The sequence below is a fragment of the Lemur catta genome, chromosome 7 (genome assembly GCF_020740605.2).
Source record: "Lemur catta isolate mLemCat1 chromosome 7, mLemCat1.pri, whole genome shotgun sequence".
Taxonomy (NCBI): Eukaryota; Metazoa; Chordata; class Mammalia; order Primates; family Lemuridae; genus Lemur; species Lemur catta.
Window position 1 is genome coordinate 101,655,914 of NC_059134.1, and position 26,642 is coordinate 101,682,555.

Below are 26,642 nucleotides of genomic sequence, written 5' to 3' on the forward strand. Positions count from 1 at the left end.
GCTGGGGAAGCCGCCTGGCTGCCTGGGGGCGGCCCCTTCAGACCTGGCGCCTGGGAGGAGAAGAATCCAGTGGCGTTATTGAGCGCCTGCTGTGTGCGGGCACTGCATGTGTCACCTCATTTAATTATTAACATAGCCCAAGGCAAGTTCGATTTTTATCCCTATTATACTGTGAGGAAATGAGCCCTAGGCCAGCGAAGCCACCTGCCCATGATCACTGGTGGTTAGGAGCTGGGGGTTGACGCTGTGGGGCGCTTGCTTACAGCGAAGCATGCCGGTGAGCTCCCCGGCCCTGCCGATGGCAGGCTGGTAACCTGCAGCCCTGGGCAAATCACTTACCTGCCTAGGCCTCAGTTTCCACATCTGTGAAATGGGGATGGATGACATTCGTACTATACCTGCTCATAGCATCGTCGGGAAGATTCAAGGATATGATGTGTGGTGTTGGCACACAGTAGGTGCTTACTCAGTGTGGGCTCTCCTTATTGGGATCAGCAGTTGTCATGCTGCAGGCTGCCTGTGGAGGTGGAGGGAGGTTGATGGGGAAGGGCCTGGCCCCTGGGCATTGGCTGGATCACTCTGCCGTGGGGAGCCTCTCTGTGACACCCTGGGTCCCTGCTTGTTCCAGGGGTGGCCGTGAAGGTCGAGGAGCCCAAGTACAAGAAGGACAAGCACCTCAACGAGAAGATCTCCCTGTTCCGTGGCGACATCACTAAGCTGGAGGTGGATGCCATTGTCAACGCTGGTGAGTGGCTGGCCTGAGCCAGAGACCTGGGTGGCTCTGGGCTGCTGTGCCAGGCCTGGGTGGACGCCACCTGGCTCCAGCAAGGCTCGGGTTGCCGGGCAAGGATAGCCTGCTGGCGCCACGGGAGCCTAGCGCGTCGGCCACTCAGGCTCCTCTTCCCTTGAAACCCTGACCCGCTGTGTCGGGGGCGCCTCTCTCCGCCTTGCAGCTCTGAGACCCATTAGCGGCTGGGGAAGGGGGAGAGCACAGCTGGAACTGTGCCGGGCTGCCCTGCCAGGAAGGCGGAAGCCAGAATGGGGTGGTCCCCCCTTGGGGGCTGCAGACACCCCTGGCCACTGCTGTCTTTCCTCTGCTTTCTGCCTACCCGGGCCCGGCTCCCCTTCAAACCTGAGCAGGTGAGGGAGATTGCTGAGGCGAGGGTGGGGCACAGAGGTCCCCTGCAGCCCCCGGCAGCTCTCCAGCGCCTGGAAATGGGAGCTGCTCAGCTTCCTGTGCGCGCCTCTTGCTGGCTTGGCAGTTTCTTGTGATGAGTATGGGAGTCAGTCGGCTGCTGCTTCGGGGGAGGCAGGAAGGGGGCTGCCTCTCCTCCTGTACAGTGGTTGTCTGGCGGAGGTCAGAAGACTCGGGAGAGGACTTTGAAGTGCTTGGGAGTCAGTGCCAAGGGCCAGTTAAGTCCCGCAGGTGGTTTATGGAATGAGGTCACTGCTGAGTCCCAGCCCTTGTCTGCCTATTTGATCGTTTGCTCCCCAGGCGTCTGCACCAACGATCAGAGGAAGGGGGGCCTTTTTCTTAGACCCCAAAAGCACAGGGGGTAGACCCTCTTGTTTTGGGCTCCGGCCCACAGGGAAAACCCCACCGTGCTAGCATCCCGCAAACGGTGCGGGCCCAGGGCACCCCCAGGAGCTTCTCGAGTCTCCTCCATCTCCCCTTTGGGCTTGCAGTGATTGTGTCTGACGCTGGCGCTGCAGTGACTCCGGGACGTGGCGGTGCCAATGCTGTCAGCGTTTCCGTTGATCCATTAAGTGACTGGGCTGTCAGGATCTGGAGAGAGGTGGCCGCTCAGCCTGTCCTGGGCCTGCTTGTTTGTGGCCTGAATTGTGTTTCCTGCAGCAACATTGCTGTATGCATCTCCCAGCAGTGTTTGCAAAACTGGACAGTCACACAGCGGTGTGCTTCCCCCGATGTTGCCTGTCTCAGGTGCACAGGTGACACGTTACACGCAGGCAGCAGTTCCCAATTGGAGGGGCTGGCTGAGGGGAGGCAGAGGGAGTTTGGGTCACCTTTGGGTTTCTGCGGGTGGTTCTGGTATGTTTCTCTTAGGCCACTAGGCTGGGTGGGTGGCAGTGAGGTCTGCAGGCCCATCTGGGGAGACACAGGGCTAAGACAAGCCGCGTCTGGGTTGGCAGACATCACAGTGGCCCAGGGGAGAAGAGTGTTCTGCCTGTGCCCAGGAGGAGCTGGCCTGGAGCGGAAGGACGGAGCCCTGGGGCCGTGGCTGAGGGAGCAGTCGTGCATGCCCGTGGGGCTGCCCTGCCTGGGTGCCCCGGCCCTGCCAGTCACTGGCAAACACCCAGGCGGCGCCCAGGTGGCATCTTCTTGCTGAGCCGCAGAGTGGCCAGAGGGAAGTGGGGCATCTTATGAGCAGCTTCCAGCCCGGCTTGGTGGCTGGCTGCAATATGGGCCAGGAGGGAGGTGCAGGGACCCAGGTGGGGTGTCGGCGGGATGCAGATGGAGAGGGGCGGGGGCTCTGGAAGCTGCACTCTGGGCTGCAGGCATGATTAATGGCTCTTCCTAAGTGCCCCTGTGACTTGCCAGACTTTGAATGCAGCGGCTCTGTGAGCTCCTCACACTCTGAGAAGCACTTTAGCGCTTGATTCGTTTGACCGCACCGGGGCTGGGCAGCGTTTGCCAAGTTTCTCTGGGGATGCCCTCCTTGTACTTGCCTGGGCCTCTGTTTCCTCCTCTGCACAGTGGGGATGATGAACACCCACTGGTCGGGTTGTTGGGGGCCTTAGAACCCAAGGCCCAGGAAGTGAGAGTGAAGCTCACTCTCAGCGCCTGGCATGAGCCAAAGCTCGGCACCTGCCGCTGGCGCTGGTGCTAGAACTGCTGCCATCAGCGTCATTGTGAGCATCAACCCTGTCCCACAGATGCCAAGAGACATGGCACTTCCTGCAGGTGATCAGCTTTCGCCTTTCCCTGCTTGCCTCAGTTTACCCAACACCTTTTCGAGTGTTTTCCTAGGATCTCCTTTTTTTTTCTAGAAAGAATCTCACAGCCAGGAGGACCCAGAACCAGCCTGGAACCGTAGGGAATGGTTGAGGCAGGCCCTGGACACGAGGTTCCCACACACAGCCTGTGTCCCCTCCAGGCCCCCAGGCCTTTGCCAGGCCCCAGTACTCAAGGTTGGCCGTTGCCGGGGTCAGGCCTGGGAGTCCTCAGCGGCCTTGGCTCCCACCCCGGCCCGGCCACCCACCAGGGGGCAGCAGAGATCGCAGTTCGGGGGAGCCCATAAATCAGCCTGTTTATTAGCGGAATAAAAGTCGTCGGCAACGCGGGGCTTTTCGGGGCTGCATAAATCTGCGTCTGTGCCTCGTGAAACCCATATGTGCTTAATTCATATGTAAAGTTTCAAGCAGGAAGAGAATACGTGTCCATTAAATTCTATTTGACTTGATTATAATCATTAGCCGTGAATAATTGCTTCTCAGCGCCGACCGTGGAGCCGCCACAATAGGCAAAAGGAGAGAGCAATTATCTCGGGGTGGGAGTTTTTAAATTTATATTTTTGAAGCCAGGGGCAGTTTTCACCTCACGGGTGTTGGTGGCCCGTGGAGAGCCTTGAGGTGGGACTGGGCTGGGGGCCCAAGGGCTGGCTGCGGAGCTTCTAGATTTTGTGGGGGGGTCTCTTTGTCCCTGCTGCCAGATGGGGAGGGGCCGTCGCCTCCTGGGTGCAGGTCCAGCTGCTGGGACCGGGGAGGGGAAGGAGGTGGGGGCCTGGGAAGGGCCTGAGAGGGAAAGGGGTCAGGCCCCCCGGCCTCCGTGCTCCTCCTGTGTGATGTGGGGGTTGTGTGTGATGCGTGTTGTGTGGCATGTAGCGGGAGTGAGGTGGGGGCAGCGCTTGAGGTCACAGGGGCAGGACAAACCCCCACAACCGCCCCAGGCACAGTGCTGGCCTCCCAGGCCCTCCTGGCTCCGTCCCCGCGGGCTGCTGGCTGAGGCCACTTGCTCGGGCAGCGCCCGGGAGAGTCTCGGGCTTCTGCCATCTGTGCCGGCCTCGCTCCTGCCCATAGGGCATGCCGCATCCATCTTAATTAAATCGGGCTGCCGTGCTGGCGGGGTAAGGCAGGGAGCCCCTGCAGGCCCCCGTACTGGGGTAGGAGGTTCTTAGGGGCAGTGCCTGCCTCTCCAGCTTGGCCTGTGACCCCCAGGCTGTGCCTGGGGAGAGCTCCGGTCCAGGGGTCTCTCCAGAGTGCTTGTGTCTTCTCTTGGCCACAGGGGTGTGACCTTGACTGGGCCACCTCCATGCCCTTGAGTTTTCTAGTTCACCAGGCCTGTGCCTCTGGGCCCCTTGTCCTAGGCAGGAAATGTCCGGGCACAAAGAAAGACCCCCATTCTTGGCCGGCCCAGGGGCCCGGCCGCCCAGCTTTGGCCTTCAGGGATGGAGCCAAGATGAATGGCATGCTTTGTGCAGAGACAGACGGAACCTTTCACTTCAAAGCAATCCCAGGGCAGCACGGGAGGACCCGGAGCGGGTGGGTGTCCCAGTGTCCCCGCTGGCTGTGCTGTGGGCTCCATTTAAATGGCATCACCGTCAGCCTCACCCCAGGGGTGGTGTGAGGACGACATGAGTTTAGGTTGGTCCAGGACCTGGCGAGTAAAGAGCCCCCAGTAAATTATTATTGGAAGTCAGGACGATAGCAACTAAGTAGAATATAATGTGACAAAGCACTGGGAGCGAGGTCTGAACAAAGTGCCATGCGACGCCGCAGGGACCAATTAATTCTGCAAGGAGGTGGCGGGAGGCAAGCGGGTCGGGGAGGCCTTTGAGGAGCCGGGCGTGGGGCGGGGAGCGGGTGGGACGCCATGTTTCACAGCGACAAGCTGGCCTCGCAGGGAGATTTTTAAGCCGCTTATTTATTTAAAATAAGGCATGAAGTGGTTGGCACTCTGTTTCCTTGAGTCTTGGGGCTTTGATTTGTGAAAATCTGCCCGTCGCTTATCACCGCCCTCCTTGCGAGCACCGGCAGCCCCTGCACGGTCCGTTCTGCTCCCTGGAGGGCCCCGCGGAGCCTGGCCTGGCTGGCAGTGGCTGGGCCCCAGGCGGCCACCTGAGCGGCCACCCGCCCCTGCGCCCAGCTGCTGTCCCCAGGCGTCCGCTCGGAGTCATTGATTTAGAGACCGCCTTGATGGACTACCAAGCAGGGGGGCCCGGAGGGACGCGGACTGCCTTGTGGGAAGTGATCTGACGCTAAACTGTCGCCGTAAATCGCTTTATCTGTCACTTCAGGTTTAAATGTGTTTGCTGAGGCTTGCCGGCCCCGGGCAGCAGAAACCTCTCTGCAGTGGGCAGGGGCGGCAGCCTGGTGCGGCTGGGCTGCGGGCGCAGGGCCGGCGGAGCAGCAGGACTTTTCGGACGGGACCTGTTAGCAGCAAGGACAGGGACCATCTTGTCCTCCCTCCTCAGGGGAAGCCTAGCGTGGGTGAGGACAGCCACTTCCTCCGTGTCACTCTCATGCATGATTGTCTCAGAATCCCCGAGAGGCAGGCAGGACTATCACCCCATTTTAAGTGGTCACATTGAGGCTCAGCAAAAGAGAGAGAACGTGACCTGCCTCTGCCAGGGACTGAGGCAGAATTCAAACTCACGGCCTTCTGTTCATTCGGCAGATATATGTGGTAGACCTACAGTGTACCAGGCATTGGGGTGGGCCTGGGCTACAAAAGACACAATCTCTAATTCCAAAAGAGGGATGAGACGAGTGAACAGAAAAGGAAACCAAGTGTATGAGGCATGAGAGCCCAGACTGCAGGGGTGGGAGGCAGTCAGGAAGGCTGCCTGGAGGGGGAGTGCTCGTGTTGGGGGCTCTGAATCAGAAGTTGGGCAAGGGTAGGGGGAGAGAGGGAGAGCTCTGGCAGGAAAGGGTGAGGGGGGTGGGACAGTGTGGGGAGGCTCTGAGGGGTTTAGAATGAGCACGCTGGTCCTGAATTGGGAGTCTTGGTCTCAGGCTCCTGGGTGGAGAATGGGTGGGGGCAGGAAGCGCAAGATGGTAGAAATAGGGATGCTCAGAACTCGGGGGTCCCTCCAGGCATAGGCTGTGTTCCTACGCCGTGCTGCCTCTCCTGTCACGGCCTCTCCTGTCTTATTATATCAGCCTCACCGTGCCAATGCGGAGCTGAAACTCAGCGACGTGAAGCAATTTGCTTAAGGTCACACAGCTGAATGGTCGTAGGGCTGGGATGGGAGGTTGCCGGACTGCAGAGCCCCCAGGCGAGTGTGTGTGTGTGTGTGTGTGAGGGTGAGTGGGAATACCTCCTCTCTGTTCCCTTTTTTCTGGGTTCCCAGAGTGGGTATGTTGTCATCTGTCGTGGGGTCCAGGCAGCCCCCTCCCCATGTCACAAAGCCCAGGACACCGAGACACTGCCAGGACCTAGTTTCCACCACTGCAAGAGGAGGCGGCTCATCTCCACAAGGTCGAGCAGTGGTTACATAAATTCATAAATGATGGATCCCTCCTGAATTATTGAGATTCCCTCGTGGGCTTGTAGGCCTGGTCCAGTGAACCGCACAGTGGCCGGTGGGCGTGACTCTGGAAGGACCCTGGAAGGTCCTTCCGCCCCAAGGTCTTCTGCCAAGTCTCCTGTTGATTAGCCAGAGCCTTCCCGTCATTTCCACAGGGAATGGGAGGGTAGACTGTGGACCCAATAACCCTTTGTCCTGGGTTTCAATAGATGTTTGTTGAATGAATGAGTGAGCACATGCCCTTGAGAGTTGGTCTGACAGTGGGAGGGACTGCGTGAACTAGTGACCCCCCCATCCCCTCTGCCTTCCCCAGCCCAGTCCCCTATCCCACTCTCTGGGCTGGGGGGCAGATTCATTTTACAGATGAGGACAGTGGTGACATTTATGGGGTCCTCATGAGGGTCCTGGCTCTTTTCCAGGCTCTGGTGAGCTCAGTGTGACCCAGTGCCTGCCCTCAAGGCATTTACAGCCCTGTGGAGAAAGACAGGAGAGTATTCTAAGGCCAGAGAGGGCTGTGACCTGCTCAGGGTCACACAGCAGGAAAGGGGCAAAGCAGGGCTTCACACTCAGGCCCCTTAACTCCTGGCTCCGGCCCTCGCTCCTTGGCCCTCTTCTCCCTGACACAACAGACCCATGCTTAGACAACCTCTATCAGGGGTCTGCTGCCCACCCGTGGAGTGGCCACCCTGCCTGCCAGCCTGTGCTGAGTGGCCCAAGCATGTCCTGTCCAGCTGCTCCTGTCCTTGAGACCTCAGCACCCGCACCTGTGTGCCTGCCCGTGTCCCCGATGTGCTGGCTACCCAAGCACTGAGCTGAGGAGGCCGGAGCCTGTGGGAATGTGTGTGCTTTGAAATTAATGGGGACCATTAAATTGGCCAAGCATGAAAAGGGCTGGATCTGCAGCCCTTGGCTTGCTCTCCTGGATGAGCCGCCAGTGCCTTGGCAGAGGGCTGCGAGCTGGCTTCAGGACTCCCCGGGAGGCCATGGCTTGCCTGCCCGTTTAATGGATGGGCACTCTGTGTCCCCAGGAGGAAAGGGATCTGGCCCCAGCAGCATGTGGCAGCCATGGCACCCCATCTCCAGGGACTGGGGTCCCCTTTCCCTCCTCTCAACACCCAGCTCTGTGCAGACGACGATGTCTGCGGTGTGTGAAATTGAGCCTTCTCTCCAGACCCCTGGGGTGGGTTAAACACACTGCAGACCCCCGCCCTTGGGCTTCTTGGGCAAGTCTTGGTCTGGCCTGATGCCAGCTGGGGGTGGCCTCTAGGACTGTGGTCCCCATCCTGGGCTGCAGACTGGTACCAGTCCGTGGCTTGTTAGGAACCGGGCTGCACAGCGGGAGGTGAGCGGCGGATGAGCGAGCAAAGCTTCATCTGTCTTTACAGCCGCTCCCCATCGCTCACCATCCCCCCGCCCCATTCCGTGGAAAAATTGTCTTCCGTGAAACTGGTCCCTGGTGCCAAAACCGTTAGGGACTGCTGCCGTAGGACACAGCATGACCTAACAGAGAATCAGAGGATCCAGACCCCGTCTCCTCACCTCCCCACAGCCCCATGTGCTCTGGAGTCTCCATGGCAGGACACCTTGCAGTTGGGAGTTGGAGTCCTGGGTATGAGTCCCAGCTCCACTGCGGACCAGCTGCGTGACCTTGGGCAAGTCACGTAACCTGTCTGAGCCTGTTTTCTTGCCTGTAAAACAGGGAGAAGAGTGCACTAGGACCCACCCCCTTGAGGTGGGACTTTGAAAGGAGATAATTTGTATAAGATGCTCAGCACAATGTCTCGCATACAGTAAACCCTCAGGAAATGCCCGAAATGCCAGCTCTTGCTCTTGCTGCTGTTTCTCCGGGAGGGCTGCTCAGACCTGCTGACCAGGACACCCGATTGGCACCCAGAGCTTGGTTGGGCCGGGGACAGGGGCGTGGTGCCTTTGTCCCCTGGGCAGGCTGAGGGCACCTCCTTCCTGGTTTCCCAGTGGAGAGCTGAGTCACCTGCTGGAGCCAGCGTGGCTGAGGGGATGGGCCCGTCCTGACCGCCAGAGTCTTTTGGATTGGGGTTTCCTGCCCATGAGGGTTTGGGGCAGGCGGGCCGGGCATCTCATGCCACTGCCGGCAGGGCTGACCACGTCTACGCAGCCCTCTGTCGGGGAGGGGGGATGTTCCAGGGAAGCTGGGTGACTGAAGTGTCCCCGGCAGGGCTTGGCCAGCCCGTTGTTCCTCCCTCTGCTCAGGGTCTTCTTGGTATCAGAAGCTCACCTTTTGAGCTCCTTTATTTATTTTGTAAATTATTTGTCCTGACGCTTCCTGAGGCCCCAGTGGCAGCTGAGGTTCACATAGTTGCCGTCATAGTCCCCACCTCCCCGTCTCGATTTACCTGTCGAAAGGGTGCAGCTGTCCTGGGGGTGGTGGCCAGGCCCAGGCTGGGGTGGGGGCCACCCAGGGCTGTGGCGTGACCAGGCTCAGAGGCCTCGGAGGCTGGGGCTGGGGCTGTGGCTGACCACGAGACGGACTGGCTAAAATCTGGTTTTGCCACTAAGGCAAGCCTTTGTCTCTCGGCCTCAGTTTCCACATATGTGCCTCATGGGGGATTAACAGGAAAAAAGAGAATTCCTGCCTGGGATGCCCTGCACACTGGAGGGGTTTATAAATGGCAACTATTGTTGGCGAAGGCTCTCCCTTCACCACCCTGCTAGACCCAGAGCCCCTCAGGGCAGGGGTGGGGACTGACTCACTCCATCCCTGGACAGGGCCTGTCCTTGGTGGGGGCAGCCCGAGAGTTGCCTGCACAGCAGCTCCCCAGGAAGGACGTGACTGTTCGTGGCTGAGGACCCACCCTGGCAGGCATGGCTGTGCAGGGGAGGGGACACAGCTATTTATATCCCCATGGGGGATTCAGGGGATGGCAGCTCATGAGGACTGGAGGACTGAGGGCTTGTGGGCTGCAGACCCACGGGCAGACAGGTAGAGACAGGGCTGAGAGGTCGCCAGCCAGCCTTGTTCCACCATGACACGGGATTTGGCACCTTTGGTTCATTAAAACCCCATCAGCAGCTCCCACCTCCCAGTGGCAACAAGTGGTCCCCGTACAGCCATACCCATCTCCTCTCTGCCGCTGCTTCCTCCCCCTTTGGACGTCGTAATTGCCATAAAAACGGAGCCGAGCTGCGCGTAGCATGTGGGAAGAGCGGCCGGCTGTCAGCCATTCCTCTGCCAGCGGGGCCCGCGTCTGTTTTATTGCTGCCGCCCGGCTGTATTTCACGTACGGTTTAAACATCATCAAACGCCACGTCCCTTTTGAAAAGCAAGAGCTACCTTGCTGAGGGTGTTGAGGAGAAACAGGAACATTGAAATCTACGAAGCAAATGGCCCAGAATTGACATTTGCAACGGGAGCTTTGCAGCGTTGACTGTCAAAGGAGCTAAATCCTATCTGGCAGCCACGGGGAACCTTCCCGGTGAGGGTCACGGAAGTAGGGGGAAGGTGGGGCAGGTTTGGCAGGGAGGGGACCAGGCAGGGCCAGGGGAGGGGATTCTGTGGATCACCTGACTGCCTCTCAGTGCCTCCCTGGCCTCGGCCTCCACCCAGCCTCCTCTTCCTCCTAATAGGGAGGCAGGAGCCCCCCAGTGCAGAGTAGGGTGCTGGGGTCTGGAGCTCTGGGGTGGGATGGGGGCATGTCAGGGCACAGGTGGGACAGGGCTGGGTTCAAGTCCTGCTGTGGCAACTTACAAGCTCTTGTGACTTTGACCAAGATACACCTCTCCTCTGAGCCTGGGTTTCCTCATCTGTAAACCCAGGAGAGTGGGTCCCCTCCAGAGGTGGGTAACGATGCATGCAGATGCCTGACAGGTCGTGGGAACTCGATCAGTGATGACTGCTGTCACTGAGGAAGTGGGCATGTGAGCTGGAATTGGCTTTTATTTTTATTTATTCATTTTGAGACAGAGTCTGGCTCTAGTGCCTGGGCTAGAGTGCCATGGCGTCATCCTAGCTCACAGCAACCTCAAACTCCTGGGCTCAAGCAATCCTCCTGCCTCAGCCTCCCGAGTAGCTGGGACTACAGGCATGCGCCACCATGCCCGGCTAATTTTTACTATATATTTTTAGCTGTCCAGATCATTTCTTTCTATTTTTAGTAGAGACGGGGGTCTTGCTCTTGCTTAGGCTGGTCTCGAACTCCTGACCTCAAGTGATCCTCCTGCCTCAGCCTCCCAGAGTGCTAGGATTATAGGCGTGAGCTTCCGCGCCCGGCCTGGAATTGGTTTTTAAAATAATGTTTATCCTACCTATTTCCCCTGAAAAATAGGAATAGTGAAAATGGAACCATAAAAACAGGAACAAAAGGAACCAAATCACAAAGGGGTGCTGGCTTGGGCATCTCTTAAGAACGTGCCGTGTGCTGTTGGCCACACCTGGAGCCCTTTGGCCTGGATGTCCTTGGCACATGCTTTCCAACCTACCAGTCTCTTGCCTTGTTCCTGGTCATGGCCCTCTCTCAGCCCTAGCACCTGCCACTTGATGCTGGCATCTGGCCTAATGAGGGACCGCGGTTCATGCCTGACCTTGTAGTTTGTGCTCTCAGTGGCTGCTTGGAGCAGCTTGGCTCCTGGTATCCTACCCTGACCCTGGCCCAGAAGAAACTTTAAAACTAAGCTGAGCAAGTGTATTGCAACTGAATAAGAGATTCAGCTTTGAGCTTCCTAGCAGCCATTGCGAAATAGGAAATAGGATTTCAGGTTTCATAACTCCAAACCTGGAAGTCAATTTAAATTTCACCTTGATGCCCACTTTTCTTTCTACTCTCGGCCTTTTCCCTTCATTCTCACTGTCCAGTACCCTCACCAACTGTGCTTTATTTCCCCCACAGATGGTTTGTCCCTTGCACCAGAGTCCCTTCCAGACTCACTCCCGATGTGCACCTCCCCGCACATGGCTTTGCTCCCAGCTCGGAAGGCCCCCTCCAACTCCCATCTCTGCTCCTGGCGGCCGCCTGGCCCCTGGATCTCTTGCCTGGCCCAAGCCCTCTGGGTCTGCCACTGCCGTGTGTCTCAGATGAGCCTGTGACTAATAAGGTTGCCCCCGGGGGGCTGGCAAAATCTTTCCCTCTTTAATATCAGAGTTTAAAAATGTGTCACCATCGATTTGAAGAAAAGCCTTGTTCCTGCTGAGAAAAGCGGCCTGGAGATTCGTCTCGCCTTAGGAATCACACAGGCGGCTGCATAAATTCCAGCGCCAAGGAAAGCTCTCCGTGCAAATGCCAGCCTCAAGAGCCCCTCAGAGCCCTCCCTGCTGCTCTGCAGGCTGGGCCCCACGTCCCTGGCCCTCCTGTCCCCACAGAGGCTCTGGGAGGCCCCTGTGCAGGGCGGGGGGACATCCCTGGTTGGAAGATCGCCTCTTCTCTCCACTCTCCACCTTTTTGCAGTTGACCCAGAGGCTGGGCCCATGGCTAATTCCATGTCATGATGTGTTTTAATCCCAGAAGAGAAGGAGGATGAGTGACTTCTGGGCATGGGGCTCCTAGAAGCCGTCTGTCTGTGGGGGTCCCTCTAACCCCGGCTGTGGATCTACTGATTGCACAATGGATCTGCCCTGAAGGCAGGATTTTTAGGCCCTGGAGCCTTGTCTCCTGGCCTTGCTTCATCCCTACCTGGAGGGGGCCCCATCCCCTGCCTCCAGGCAGGCCTCCTCCCCTCTGGCTGGCGAGACCTGCCCCTGTGTCTCACCCTCGCCCTTGCGCTTGCCCTCGTGCCTGGCCAGGCTTCCTGCCCTGCAGCTGCAGCTTAGGTCCTGCTCTCTTCTGGCGCCTCCCCTAGCTTCGAGTAATCCCTCCCTTAGCTTCGAGTAATCGGAACAGTGACCTGCCAGGTGGCAGCTATTATTCTTACCTTCCAGATTGGGAAGCGGTGGCGGTGGCGTAGGGACCATAAGTGTTGTCTGGATCCAGATCTTTCCACTGTGTGCCATTGAACGAATTGGTCTGGAACTGGTTTTTAAAATAATGTTTATCCTACCTATTTCCGCTGAAAAATAGGGATAGTAAAAATGGAACCATAAAAACAGGAACAAAAAGAACGAAGCCACAAAGGGGTGCTGGCCTGGGCGTCTTGTTCACTGAATGAATGAAGGAAGGAATGAGGAGGGCACACGGTAACCTCTCGAGGTGCTGCTCTGGTTAGCAGGCTTGGTGACGGCCCAGGATGGCTGGGGGTGTTTGGAGAGCTTAGGGGAGAGCTGGGCTTACAGGTCCCCATCGCCCTCTGCCAGCAAGAGGTCGTGGTGGCCTTGGTGGCGGTGTCATTCACACTCCCTGGAGGGCTCGTCCAAGCGTGGGGAGGAGCAGGATGGTGGGCTTCGCTGCACAGGACGTCCACTGGGCCGTCCTCAGGGTGGGCTGTCTCCTGCTCTGGCCACAGCAGGGGTGACGTTGGCCTGCAGCAGGGCAGCAGCCTGCATCTGGGCCTGCTGAGAGCTTAGTGGGGGGTGGGGTGAGGGGGTGGGCCTGGGTGCCAGGGAGCCTTCCCTGGTTCTCGGGGAACCACAGAGCTGTGGGCAGGGGAGTCGGGGAAGAGGTTAAGCAGGCAGTTTGCAGTCTCTCCGGCTTCTGTGGGCCCTGGGAACATGTGCTGAGCGGCCATTTACCACCTGGCGCAGGGAAGGCTGCAGGCTGGCCCCGCGCCACGCCACCCCCAGCTGCAGGAGGGGCCCCAGGAGGACTCCTGGCAGCCATTACTCTGGCAAAGGAGGGGCTTTATTTTTCCTGTCTCCCTAAATGTTATTGCCTTTATCGGCTTTGGAAATCAGTTTTATGCGTTGTTTGTCCGCTGAACTATGGGAAACGCTGGATGGAGAATGAGCCTCAGGGATGGTTCTGGCCCTGAAAGGTCAAGGGGCCGAGGGGAAGAGGGCAGGGCTCAGGGGGGTCCTACAGGTTGGGGTTACTGTTTAGGGACTGTTGTGGCTGGAAGGGGGGACAGGGAAGGTGTATACCAAGACTGGAGGGTGGCAAGAATTCTAGGGAAGGGTCAGCCTGAGACTTCAGGACATGTACCTTCATCAGATGGTCCCCACAGGACTGGCCTGGGGTGGGGAGAGTCAGTCTGTCTTTCCCATGCCCAGCTATGCCAGCTGGCTCCCCTTGGGTGCCATTCAGGGCACCCGGCCAGCCACTGGCAGTGTAGACTTCTCAGTGTAAGTAAAAAATAAGCCCCCTGGGTTTTGCCAGCCGGGATGCAGGCCTGGCGGGGGCTCCCACCTGCAGAAGGGGCTTCGTCTTCTGGCAGAGTGGGCCCGTTGAGAGCCAGGCAGGGGGCAGAGACTGCGCAGGAGTGCCCAGAAACCCACACAAATCCTCCTCCCTTTGCAGGGACCGAGGATCCTCAAGGGAGGTTCCGAGGGCCCCCCCTCCAGGAGGAGGCTGCCTCTTTACTCCTCTCTTAATATGCGAAGAGCGCTTGCAAATCAATAAGAAAAATGGGCAAAAGATGTGGACAGGCAATTCCCGGTAGGAGAAAAACAAATGGCCAGTAAACAAGCGAAAAGATGCAGAACTTCACTAGTAATCAAGAAAAAGCTAATTGAAATAAGAGACATCATTCTTCACCCACCAGAGGGGTGGGAGCTGAAAGTATTGATGTGCACAGGTGTGGTGCAGCCATGGGAGGCCGGGCCCTTCCTTGGGTGCCTCCCCCCAGCATCTCACACCAAACTGGCACATAGCAGGTGCTTGGAAACACTTGCTTTGCACCAGAAAACAAATAGAACTCCTCTCTGCTTGCAGTCAGTCTCAGCGGGGCTGCCGCTGCCCCTGCCCCGACACCTGCCTGAGTTACCACGGGGGGGGGGGTTAAGCTCCCAGACTCGCCCCCACCCCCAGCGCCATCACCCTTGGGGTCCACACGCCTCCTTGCTGTGGCTGGGGTCTTCTCAGGCCTGGCTCTCGTTGGAGGGTGCTGCTTCCCACTTCTGGGTTTCAACTCTCTCTGCAATGTCGCTGCTGGTGTCAGGGCGCACTGCACAATGCTCCCCTGCCCCCTTCCAGCTTCCAACACCCCTGGAATCCTCAGTTTAGGGAAAGTCTTGCCCTAGTAGTAACCTCAGCTCTCTGGGCATCCTCATGGCCACCCACACCCCAACCCCAGAACCTCACCTGCCTTTTCTCGTGCGTTCTCTCTCCTGCCGTCTCCATTGCAGCCTGGCTACGTGACTTTGGGTTTTATAACTGCATGTTGTCTCTCACCTCCCGGCCTTTGCACGGCACTGCCACTGCCAGGAGCACACTTTCTTCTATTCTTGCTTTGGCTGACTCTGCTCATCCTCCGGGTCCTAGCCGAGAAGCCATCCCCTCCAGGAACCTCCCCTGCCCCGTTAGCGGTCACCCCTGTGGGCTCTGCAGCACAGCCGTTCCTCCAGCTTCCTGTTCATTCACACAGCAGGTGCTGGGTGCTGGGGCTGCAGGGGGAGCAAGGAAGATGTGGCCTGTGCAGCTGGGACACCCTAAGGTGCTATACAGTCACCTGTAATGACCTGACCCTGGGGGCAGAACAGTCCAGAGGGTCAGGGACAGGGAACCCGGTAGAGCATCTCAGACAGGAGTTCTGAGGCAGCCTGCCCTGGGGGTAGCTCAGCTTGCTGCACCTGGAGCAGAGAGGCCAGAAGGGAGGCTGGGGCCGGTGGCAGGGCCACTCCTATGGGGCCCGGATGCCTTCCTCTGCCTGCCCATGCAGCAGGCCTTATCTGTAGAGCCCAGTGTGGCCAGACCACAGTGGAGCTGCCTTTGATGAGGAGCTCAAGAGGGAGAGAGCACATGTCACACTTCAAACAGCTGCAGTCCTGGGGACTCTGGCTCTCTGAGTTCTTGAATCGTCTCCTGACCCCCATCCTGCCTGTGTCTGCCTGCGCAGAGCCGGCCGGCAGGAGAGCTCCAGCCTGGGGAGATGCCAGCCTGTCCCTGTCCTCCTGCTCCCAAGGTATAGCCTGTCCTGTCCTGTGCCCTCAGCCTCCAGCCAGCCTGCTCTTTCCAGCTCCCCGGGCTGTGGTGGGCACAACCTTCCTTCCTTCATTCAAAGGGTATGGAATGATTAAGACTCAGTCCCTGCTTCCAAACAGTGCTCACCATATAGTGGGGCAACAGGGTCACAGCACAGGTGCTGAGTGCACCCATGGGGGAGTCCAAGGTGCCGCGGGCTGGTCAGGGGAGGCTTCCTGCAGGAGGTCTTCCTGGAGAGGCCGGGGCTTTCTGGCATGCTGTTCCCTCTGGCTCACAGACCCTCAGCCAGGCCTCTTCTTCTTTCTTTTTTTTTGAGAGACTGGGTCTTGCTCTGTTGTCCAGGCTGGAGTACAGTGGTGTCATCATAGTTCACTGCAGCCTCGAACTCCTGGGCTCAAGCCATCCTCCCACCTCAGCCTCCCAAGCAGCTGGGACTACAGACATGTCCACCATGCCTGGCTAATTTTTTTTTTTTTGTGTAGATGAGGTCTTGCTGTGTTGCCCCGGCTGGTCTTGAACGCCTGGCCTCAAATGATCCTCCCACCTTGGCCTCCCACGGTGCTAGGATTACAGGTGTGAGCCATGGCGCCTGGCCCAGGCCTTTTCCTAAGGCCTCATGCAGCAGCAGGAGGAACCTGGACAGACCTGGTTCCAAAGCTATCCTGTGTCACCGTGGCCTCGGGCAGGCTGCTTGGGTCCTGGCCTTGGTTTGCTCATTTTAAAATGGGAATAAGAAACCCTGCCGTGCCCTTGCTGAGAAGATGGAACACAGTGACAGATGCCTGGTGCCTGGCACCACCAGGCCTGTGCTGCCATGCCTCTCACAGATGGACACCCCTTTAGGAAATCCCCCCTAATTATGAAGTTACAGATCTGGACGGTCGCGTGGGGAAGAAGCACATTCATTAGGAGACCCAGGCGCACAGCCCGGACTGTGCCAAGCGTCTCCCGCGCCAGCTTCCTGAGGACCGTGGGCTCGGTAGAGCACATCTCTGCATCTTCCTGGTGGCAGGTTCCATCTGCCAGACCCCGAGGAGCTGCCGGCTGGGGAGGGCCTGCGTGGGGGCCCGCCTGTCCCTGGCAGCAGCCCCTCAGCCCTTCACCCTAGGCTTGTAATCTCTGCTTTAAAGAGGACTCCAACCCCTTTCCCCTGCCCCCACCACACCCCCAGCAACTAATCTGCTCGCCAGGGCCCTGATCCAAGAGAAAGCTAATTAAAGAATTGCTGCTCTTGGCTCAGCCTGGACTTTGAAGATTCCCCTTGGTCTTCCCAGAGTATCTGAAAACAGGTGGAGGAAGGGGGTGTCAGATAAGCCCCCGGAGCCTCTATAATAGGCTTAATCCCCCCAAAGCCTGCAGGCATCAAACAGACCTCCGCCCGGCACCACTGCTGAGAAAGGGCTTGAGAGAGCCCGGAGGATGCAGGGCTGTTCCCAGCCCCGTGGGCCCTGGAACGCCAGCTCCCTTGTCTCTTGCTCTCTGAGAGTGGCGGCACCTTCCGTGTAATTCTCCAGAGCAGGGGGAGGTGTGGGGACCGGGCCCCCAGAAGCTCTGGCACGGGGTGGGGATACCAGAGCTCCCAGGGCTGCTGCGAAGGCTGGCGTGTAGCAGATGCTCAGTAAAGTGCCTCCCGCCCTGCGCACCCCTTCCCCCCAGCGCAGCCAATGCCTGCCTGCAGCTTTCTTTTCATCAACCACCCATAAATATGCATTCAACACTTACTGGTAGAACATCAGGTCCATGGGGCAGTGGTCTTTGGGGTCCTGTTTGCTGCTGTGTCCCCCATCTCAGCAGGGCCTGACACACAGTAGGTGCTTAATAAAGACTTGATTGCGTGATTGGCCGCCAGCTCCTGAGACGGGTAGTTTCTCTTCTCAAGAAGCACATGTCTCTGCTGCCTTCAGAAAACATCTCGAGAGTCTTTGTGAGCTCACGGGGCCCCCAGGTGCGGGTGGGGTGGGTTTTAGAGCCCCCCACTCTGAGCCTTGGCCAAGCCTGTGTAACCCTGGGAGAGTCGGGCGTCTGCTGCCGCTCTGGGCCCCGCCCGTGCCCCCTTCGGGCCTCGGCGCCCCCCAACCATGCCTGGGGCGGGGGGTAGGGAGTATTTAGACCCGCAGTTCCCCCGCCCAACTCCGGGGACCTCCTGGGGCACTTGCCTGCATCACAGAAATAAAAATGATAAAAAGCTGCCACTGGATTCTGGGTGGCAGTAAATTACTTAACACCTGAAACAGGTTGAAATGTGGCCACTGTGGTTTTAATAAGCCATCCCTGATGCAGCGCTTCCTCGCGGAGCCGGCCGGGTCTCTTCTCGAGGCATAATTTCATCGCGTCCCCGGCTTGGCAGCATTGCAAATAAGATTTTACTTCCCCTGTAAATCTCTGAGGGGGAGCACGGATTTCATTTGTGCTGTCAGTTAGCGCTGAGAGAGCCTACTTACTCGGCCGCAGGAGGAGAGGGTCCTGGAGGTGCTGGACGCAGTGGGCGGAGGGGAGGTGTCAGGGTCAGCGCTGGAAGGTGACGGAGGAGGGCGGGAGGCAGCGGGTGCGGCCTGGGAACACACTTTATTTGGGGTACTTGGGAGTGGATGAGCCTCTTCCAGACCCACTGAGGCAGAATTTCATGGCTGGGCAGCCTCGGATTCTCCCAGGAGCCTCCTAAGCAGGGTGCTAAGAATTGGCCACAGGACTTAGGGGTGGGGGGCTTGCGGTGTTAGACCCCTCCTGGGTTTGGACGCCTCTTCTCCAGGATGCGTGGTGAGGCCAGAGGCCTCTCCTGGGAAGTGGGAGCAGGACAAAGGAAGCTTCTGGAACCCAGCAGTAGCGAGGTAAGAGCAGGGTCGAGGTGCAGTGTAGAGGTGAAGTGTCACTCACTCTCTCCCCCATTTGATCTGGAACTTTTAGTCCTGAGTTTGACAAAACGGGTAAAGTCAGATGCGTGCAACAGGGGCCCTGTGCCCTGGGTGTCACCTGGCCACAGGGCAGCCATTCAGGGCTCTTACCCCACACCTGCTGTTGACCTCGTGATATGCAAATCCCGAGATTTGGGGGGAAGGAGAGGGCCCAAAGCAGCTTGGCTGGAGGAGGGCATGGCAGGGGCTGCAGCAGGTATGGGGTCCCAGGTTTACGGAGGGATCACCCCATCTCCTGACACCCACCTGAAGACAAGATAGGGAGATGGTAGGGCTCTTTAGGGCCAGCAGGTCCCCTCCACTGCCCAGTCCTCACACCCCCTTGAGGGACCGGCCAGCTTGCTTTCCTGTGAGGACGGGGGACTCACTGCCTCTCAGACCACACTCTCCTTTTCGGAATGGGTCGGTTGTGTTTGGAGGTTCTTCTTTCTGTTGGCCTGAGATACAGGTCTTGGTGATTCCGCCCTGTGGGGCCCAACCCTGGCTGGGCCTGCAACTCCCCTGGGGCACTTAGTAAAACTTAAGTCCCCCCCCCATGCCTAAGGCTCCAGCCAGCCTGAGACCCTTTCTAGCAGGCCTTAAAGTGCAGGCCAGGGACCCTGGGTGTGGTGGAGCGGCTTGGGGACAGGCCCAAGTACGGACGTACAGATGCCTCTCTGTGCCCGACCCGGGGGCACCTTGCTGCCCTGCTCTGGGGGTCCTGCTGAGACCCTGGGCCTCCTGGCAAGAACTGCAGGGCACCTCAGCACGCGGCCTTGTCCCTGGGGGCCGGGAAGGCCGGATAAATCCCACAGGGGGGTGTGTGCATGGGGGGCTTACACTGCCCGCCAGGCCCTCCACGCCGTCTCACAGAGGCTGCTGCGCACGGGAGCAGGGTTGACGCTGTCACAGTGGGCTGTACCTGTGTGCCCCGCCTGCCCCTCCCAACGGCAGCGGGGGATGGAGCCGTTTCCACACACACAGTGAGGCGGAAACTGAGTCACGCAGGCAGTCAGTGGCAGAGCCCGTGAGTCTAACACAGTTCCAAGGGACTCCAAGGCCCTGTGCGAGGAGCCCTCCAGGAGAGCAGTGGTGTTGAGCTCGTGGTTCCCAAAGGCATGTGAGCGCGAACCCTTTCTGGGTAGAACCTCTGTTAGCTCTAGGGGCTGAGGAACACAGTTTGGGAACACAGCCCTTCTGCCTTGGCTTAGAGGGCTCCCCAGGTGCCCCCTGAATTGTGGCACTGCCCCCCATGCGTGGAGGGCACGATTGTTGGAATTACTGAGACGCTGGGATCGCCAAGGGCTTTCTCGCTTGGGAAGTTGTCCTCATACTGCACATTGATCGGGTGACTGGTTGATTGATTTACTGTGTTTATTGACTCACTCTTCCCTCCCTCCTGTGGGGCCTCCTGTGTGCCAGGCTTGGGAACCTGGAGGGGGGAGGGTGAGCCCTGCCAGCCAGGGCCCGGCTGAGCCAGGTGCTGGGGCTGGTCACCTGTGCAGGTGGGAAGCGCCAGCAGAGATGTGGGGCCCGGACGGAGTGGGGGTCTTTCCTGAGGTAACACATGAGTTGAAACTTTAGGAGCCTTTATGGGGGAGGGCAGGTGGGCTCCCCTGACAGGCTGGCTGACTGTATTCTAGAAAGATCCCTTTGCAACCCCAGAGAACGGTCTCAGGTAAGAGGGTGGGGCAGCGCTCCTGAGCATTCACCGTGTTCTGGCCCCAGGGAGAGTGGGAAAACAGCCTCAGTCCTTTCCCTGGTGGTCGCCCCATGTGCTCCTCTTTGGAATGGTCCCTCTTGGCCGGCTCCTGCCCAGCAGGACGGAAGGTGAGGACTGGGAGCCAGAGCGCCCCTGCCACCCAGCCAGGGCCACCCACCACCAAGGCACGGCGAGAAATAACTGCGTCCTTGCGATATAAGGAAAAACTTGTTAACCTGTATCCAGACACGACATCAGATCTCAGGCAGAAGTAATGAGTTCTTATTTTATGTTAAATTTAGCAGAAACTGCTACTGTTCTCATGGAAAAATCTTTTTCCTTCCCGTCCCCTCACTTTGTGGTGTGAGTTAGGCAGATACGGCCTGGAGAGCCGTGAGTGCAGTGGGCACATCTAGGGGACGAGGGGCGTCTGGGGGATGAACCCAGGTGGGTGTTCACTGGGGCAGCGGAATAAGCAGGTGTCCCCAGGTATCCGTACAGTGCCACCCTTATCTGGGTGCCCACATGGTTGCTGGAGCCTCTTATGGGATAATCCGCAGCTGTTAATATGTGCGTCTCCACGGGCAGCTCGGAGTCTGCGTTCAGCTGTCGCTCCTCCGGCGTGGCTGGCTTAAAACACCTCTGGTGTCCGCCAACCCCAGGGCCCATGCGGTGGGAGCAGAGGTCCCTTCTTCCAGGAGCAGAATCATCATTTTGGTTCTGCCAGCGCCCCAGGGAACTTAATAACCCCAGACCCTCCATCCTGCCCGGCCACCCCCACAGCAGAGCCGACCCTCAGGGGCGAGGCCTGGGGAGGGAGGGTGGGTGGCTCAGACCCCTGGCACGTCGGGCAGCCACGCCGAGAGTCAGCAGCCGAGATGACTGTAAAAGTTAAATCTTTCTATTTATTTCAAGAAAGGACAAGGCAAGTGGACTTGGACATTTTATATGAAAACAGACAAACAGAAAATAGGACCAAGTAGTTAACCACATTCATCTCAACATTGAAGTTTCAAGGCACCTACAAGAAGGAGGCCAAAGGGCGGTTCGCAGTGCACTTTGGTTTGTGTTGTCGTCCTGGCGGTGGGTGTGTGTGTGTCTCGGTTTTCCAAAAACTCCTGCCCAGCAGTAAGGTTGGGAGTGAGGCAGGCAGGCGAGAGGCCAGGCGAGAGGCCAGGCTTGGCGGGGTCCCGGGGGCTGGGCCGGCTTGGCCAGCTGGTCTCCCGCAGAGGGCAGCAGCGGGAGCGTCCAGGCCCATCACCCAGACCCCGAGATCGCTTGGCCCTTCAGAGAAAGAGGAAAAAGACAAGGCGTGTGCAGCCGAGCAGCCCCAAGGGGCTGGTTCTGCAGGTGAGGAAGGCCTGGGGGTTGGGGGTGCCAGTGTGGGGGCCCCTCGGACAGTAGAAGGGACCTCAGTCACAGGACTCAGGAGAGACCAGGCCCCCCGCCTTGTGCCACTTGCTGGCGGGGCATCCCCCCTCGTATAGCAGAAGGACCCACCCCGTTTACTGGGGTCTGGCCAAGGGCCCCTCCCTGGCTGCCTCCCCCCACCGCAGACGGCTGGGAAGGGGTTCGATTGCTGCTCCAGGATACTTTGCCATGCTGGGTTAGCATCAGAAAAGGGAATGACTGTGGGTGGCTCTTCAGACATTTCACTCTGCGGTGTTTGTGTGTGTGGGGGGGTGGGCTCCTTTAGTTCACTTTCTACTCACTGTGCGCACCAGCCTTGTGGCTCCAGCCCACAGAATCCCACACGTGCGCCTGTCCCTGGCCAGCCTGTGTTTACAGCCCCGTAGCCTCCCCGGCCTTCGGCGCCACCTCTCCCCCTTCTCTTCCTCTCGGATGAGAGGCCTCAGATGCTGGGCCGTGTGGCCTCCTCCCCGGCTCTCAGCCTCTCCCCATGAGCTGGAAGGTACTGGGCTTCTCAGTGCAAAGATCTCCCAGGTGGGCTTCTCACCCAAGGCCGGGGCCCCTCCGCAGGTGGCTGTCCTGAGTTGGGGGAAAGAATCTAAGGCTAGTCACAGGTTTTATGTGTGTGTCTTCCCCCTGCGTACCCAGAACCTTTAGAAAACGGGACTAGGCCGAGGTGGGGGGGTCTCAGAACACGCTTCAAGCATGTCTTCCAGCAGCGCAGGTGAGCGACCCCGGGGGCCGTCCAGCTCTGGGGAGATGAGTGGGCGGCAGCCCTGTGTCTGCTGTGGCTTTGATTGTTGGTTCATGTTGTTTGTTCTTCTGTCTTGAGGACGGAGCTTCATGAGCTCCTTCACGTGGGGACTCAGGGTGCCGGGACTCTTGGTGGGAGCGGCAGGCGAGGCGGCAGGTGTCGCCTGGGATCCCGGGTTTCCCGCAGTGCCCCTGGGGGTCCTCCTCCAGTTCTCTGCCCTCTTGTCACCCACTCAAGGCCAGACTTGGAGAGAAGAAGCTGCGTCACCCACTGAGGTGGAGCCAGCTCCTAGATCTGAGACCCTCTCGGGCTCCCAGCTGGCAATTGGCGGAGCCAAGGCAGAGTGCAGCGAGGTGCTTCCGGGAGGAAGAGCTGCCGAGGTGATACCCTCTCTGTGCCAGGCCGCTGGCGGGGCAGGGTGGGGCGGGGCAGGACAAGAGAAGGCCATTCCCTGCCAGCACCTGTGCCTGGGCTGTTCACATGGAGTGGGCAGATGGCAAGTGGGGAGGACATGCAAGGGAGAGGTGGAGGCGGCCTCGTCCAGTTGTTGGTGAAGGAAGGATCACGTGCCCCTGTGTGCCAGGCGCTGTGCTGGGCCTCAGTGACCCCTGGGCATGGCAAGGCCCCAACTACGCAAGCCCCATGAAGGAGCTCAGGGACCTGGCATCTTACCCAAGTGACCATCCACCTTGATGACCATAAAAGAGACTTAGGGCTGGTGGCAACAAAAACCTTCTGCAAGGACTCTCTGTGCTCAGGCTTTTGGGCTTCCAGGTATGGTGAGGACAGGGGCCAGGGTACTGTGGTTGTCCTGATGGCCGCAGTGCCTGCCTTGGGGGCTGGCTTTGTTGGGATGTGGGCTGATCAGCCCACCAACAGGGCACCCTCCTGACATGAGCCGGGCATTTCAGGGACGAGGAAGGGGCAGTGACAGTGATCTCAAAGAGCCAGGCCCCTGTCAGGCTGTCCAGCGGCATGAGAAGCAGGAGCTGCCCCGGGCTGAAGAGTTGCCTGGTTGTGGCATCTGCAGGGGAGAATCGGAGAGAGGCCCCTGCGGCTCTGGGGTCTCTGGGCACACCTGCAGTCCCATTTGTGCTGAGAAAGCAGGCCTGACCCCCTTTTGGAATTTCCAAAACCAGAGAAAAACTACATATTAAAAATGCCAAGGGAGCGGGGAAAAGCAAGGGGGGGGGATGGAGAGCAAAGGGAATCTTTTTGTGAATTTTAAAAAGAAGCAAATGTGGGTATTTTGGGCAACTACTTGGAACATTTCAAAAGAAACAGCAAATGCTTAAAACCGCAGAGTGAAAAGGGCCCCAGGCACTGTCACCTGGCTGTGATGGATGGATCGCACATGGAGTGGCCGTGTGAGAACTTCCCGGGGCTGGGGTGGCCTGGGGTTGGGGGCTGCAGGGCCGGGAGGTGGCTTGCTGTCAGCCTCTCCCCCCAGCCCCAGGGTGGTGGTCCCTGTCCTTGCTTACTGCTGAGTTCAGACTCTGTACTTCCTTTCTCTGTGCTTCTTGGACGCTGACGACGGGAATTCTGCAGCCCCTCTGGTGGCACAAGCGGCTTTTTTTTTTTTTAAACAGACAGGGTTTCCCTCTGTCACCCAGAGTGCAGTGGCGTGATCACAGTTTACTGCACCCTCAAAATCCTGAGCTCAAACCATCCTCCTGCCTCAGCCTCCAGAGTTGCTGGGACTATGGGCACATGCCACCACGTCTGGCTAATTTTAGAGATCGGCTCTCTCTGTGTTGCCCAAGCTGGTCTCAAACTCCTGGCCTCAAGCAATCCTCCTGCCTCAGCCTCCTGAGTAGGTGGGACTACAGGTGCGAGCCTCGGCACGTGGCACAAGTGGCTATTTGATGGGGCTGGATGGCATGGCTGCAGGACAGCTCTGACTTGGGATTTTCAGGGGACACTGGTAATTTTGGGCAACACAGTGCACATCTCTTGATATCTGTTTCCTTACAGGGTCCTCGGGGTGATAAAGCAAGGATGGGAAAAAGGATCTTCTAGTTACAGAAACAGACCTTGGCAGGAAAACATCTGCAGCATCCCCATCTAGTGCTTAAATGCTCCTAGTGACAGAGAGCTCACTGCCTGTTTCCTTTACTGGCCCAGTTTCTCTTCCCTGACCTTCAGTCTTCCCTTTACAGTTGGACCCACTCCCCTGTCACTGTCCACAGAGAGTGCACTGGACACAGACCTACCAAAAACAGAAAGGACGTGGAAAAGCCCACGGCTCCAGAGTCCTTCTCTCCAGAGGCCTGAGCATGAGGGCCTTGGCTGGAGCCAGACCTGCTCTTCCACAGGGGGCCAAGCAGGGGCAGGCACCCCCACCTCATTCCCCACCCAGTCAGGCCCAGAAAGTCCCTGCCGTGCGGATGGCCACTTGGGGCGGGTTCCTAAACCATGAAAAATCCCTCTTTCCCTCACCTCCAACGAGTTTAATCTCTCCTAATCAATTTAGCAGACTCGCTTGGTTGTAAACGATAATGATTTGCATTTTGGAGCCTTTTCATCCCTCCTTAGGAAAAAAAAATGCCCCTTCTCTGCATTCAGGAAGGCCCGTGCACACAGGCTGTGAATTGCTTGTGAGCGCGCGCCCTGGCACCCACCCAGGGGCAGGCGGTGCCATCGCCACCTGTGCCGATCAAGTGTGAGGACACAAGGGTGCATGGACGCCCACAGCGACTCTGGTGGCTGGCCCCTGGGGGCACAGGCCACCGCACCCCTTCCCGCTGGGACCGCCAGGACCGCCGGGCTCTGCCTGTTGCCTCCCCAGCCCCGCGTTCCCCGTCTGGGCATCCACTATTCCTTGTTGTATTTCGCATGAGCACAAGGCTCAGAAGCCCCGTCCTCCTCTCTGGCACGTGTGGCAGGAAGCAGATTTCTCGGGTGGGTTGGCTTTGGGGCTTGAGCTGCCGTTGGAGGGGGCTGTCCTGAATGTGCCTCCGACTTTTGCTCCTGCCCCTCCGTTCCTCGATCTGGCTTCTGGGCCAGCCCCTCAGCCCCTGCAGGGGTCTCTCGCCTGCCTTGGACCAACTAGAACCTTCCAGAATCAGCAGAAGGGAGAGGCCCACCTGGCCTCTGGAGCATACAGCTTTCCTGAGTGACTCTAGACCCTGCCCCAGAGCACTGCCACTTTACGGAAGGGGAAACAGAGGCCGGGCACTCACCAGACACACTTTCCCTGCACCTCTCTGGAAACACCTCCCGACCCCCTCCTCAGCCCTCTTCCCATCTGGGCGGGAGCCCAGGGGAAGGAGGACAGCCCAGTACCTGCACGAGGGATAGGGATGGAGAAGAGGCTTTGGGAGAGGAAGATGGGGCCCCTCCCCTGCCAGCATCACCCTGAGCAGGGAAGGAGCCAGCGGTGTCCCAGTTCCTGCCTCCAGCCCAGCCCTGGGTGGAGAGGCCCCTCCCTCGGGCACCGAGCTAGCGTGGAGGTGGTCCAGGAAACCTGAGCCCGTTTGGAGGAGATGAAGCTTCTGCAGGAGGCCGCGGGAAGGGGAAGGAGAAAGGGAAGAAAAGAAGCTTTTGATGCACATCATGTCTGCAGAATTGAGTATGACTAATTAATAGATTTTATTCTTAGTAATCTCTTAAGCATTCCATACGTTGGGCCCCATGCCTGAGCTGAGCTTACAAGAGGCCTCATTCGCAAAATGCAAATGACTCGCCGCCCTGCCATCTTCTCTCCTTCCTTGCCTTTTCCTTCCTGTTTTTTGTAAGGGGAAATTTAAAGGAAAATTGCCATGTAATAGAAAAGAGATTCCAATCACTACATCTAATTACCATGAAAGGTACACCACTTAACCAAAGAAGTGTCGTGGGCCTTTTTTTTTTTCAACTTTAAACCTGCCTTAAATGCCACAAAATACACCCATCAACACCGAGGCCACTGAGGTGGTTCTGGCTGGTTAGAGGCTGTGAGGGTCAGCTTAGCAGCGAACTTTCCCTTAGAAGTGTCAACCTCGCACAGGACGGAGATTTGAGACAGGCACCGCATGCCATCCTAGGCCCCGTGTCCTCACGCACATCTAAGGGGCGGGAGGCCGGGTGCCTTGGACCATCTTCCATCTTGTGCTGGGAGGAAGGAGCTGGACTGGGAGGGGACCTGGCTTTAGGCCCCCCTCCCTGGCTTGGGGGGCCGTGACACAGCAGACATTTGGGGGCTTACTCTCAGGAAGGCCTCTGGGAAAGCACTGGGATGCGAAGGGCTAGAAAGGTGAGAAAGCCGTTCTCAGACCTGGGCCCAGGGCCCTGGCTGGGTGGAGCATCCACCTTTGTGGGCATCTAGAGCTCCACGGAGCAGGGGATGGCCTGGGCTCTCCAGTGAGATGGCTGAGCCCCATCAGTGCCAGAACCGGGAGCAGGAGACTAACGTGGTCCTCAGGCCCAGCATGCCCC

General features: G+C 58.5%; 1 protein-coding gene across 2 annotated transcripts in view; it reads left to right on the plus strand.

Annotated features, from left to right (window-relative positions):
* MACROD1 (mono-ADP ribosylhydrolase 1) overlaps window positions 1-26,642 on the plus strand; it is a 140,519-nt gene that overhangs the window by 10,121 nt on the left and 103,756 nt on the right. For both annotated transcript variants that reach the window (XM_045556231.1, XM_045556232.1), the window contains exon 3: window positions 629-745. In XM_045556231.1, the coding sequence (XP_045412187.1) occupies window positions 629-745 (117 nt within the window). The remainder of the gene's footprint in view (window positions 1-628; window positions 746-26,642) is intronic.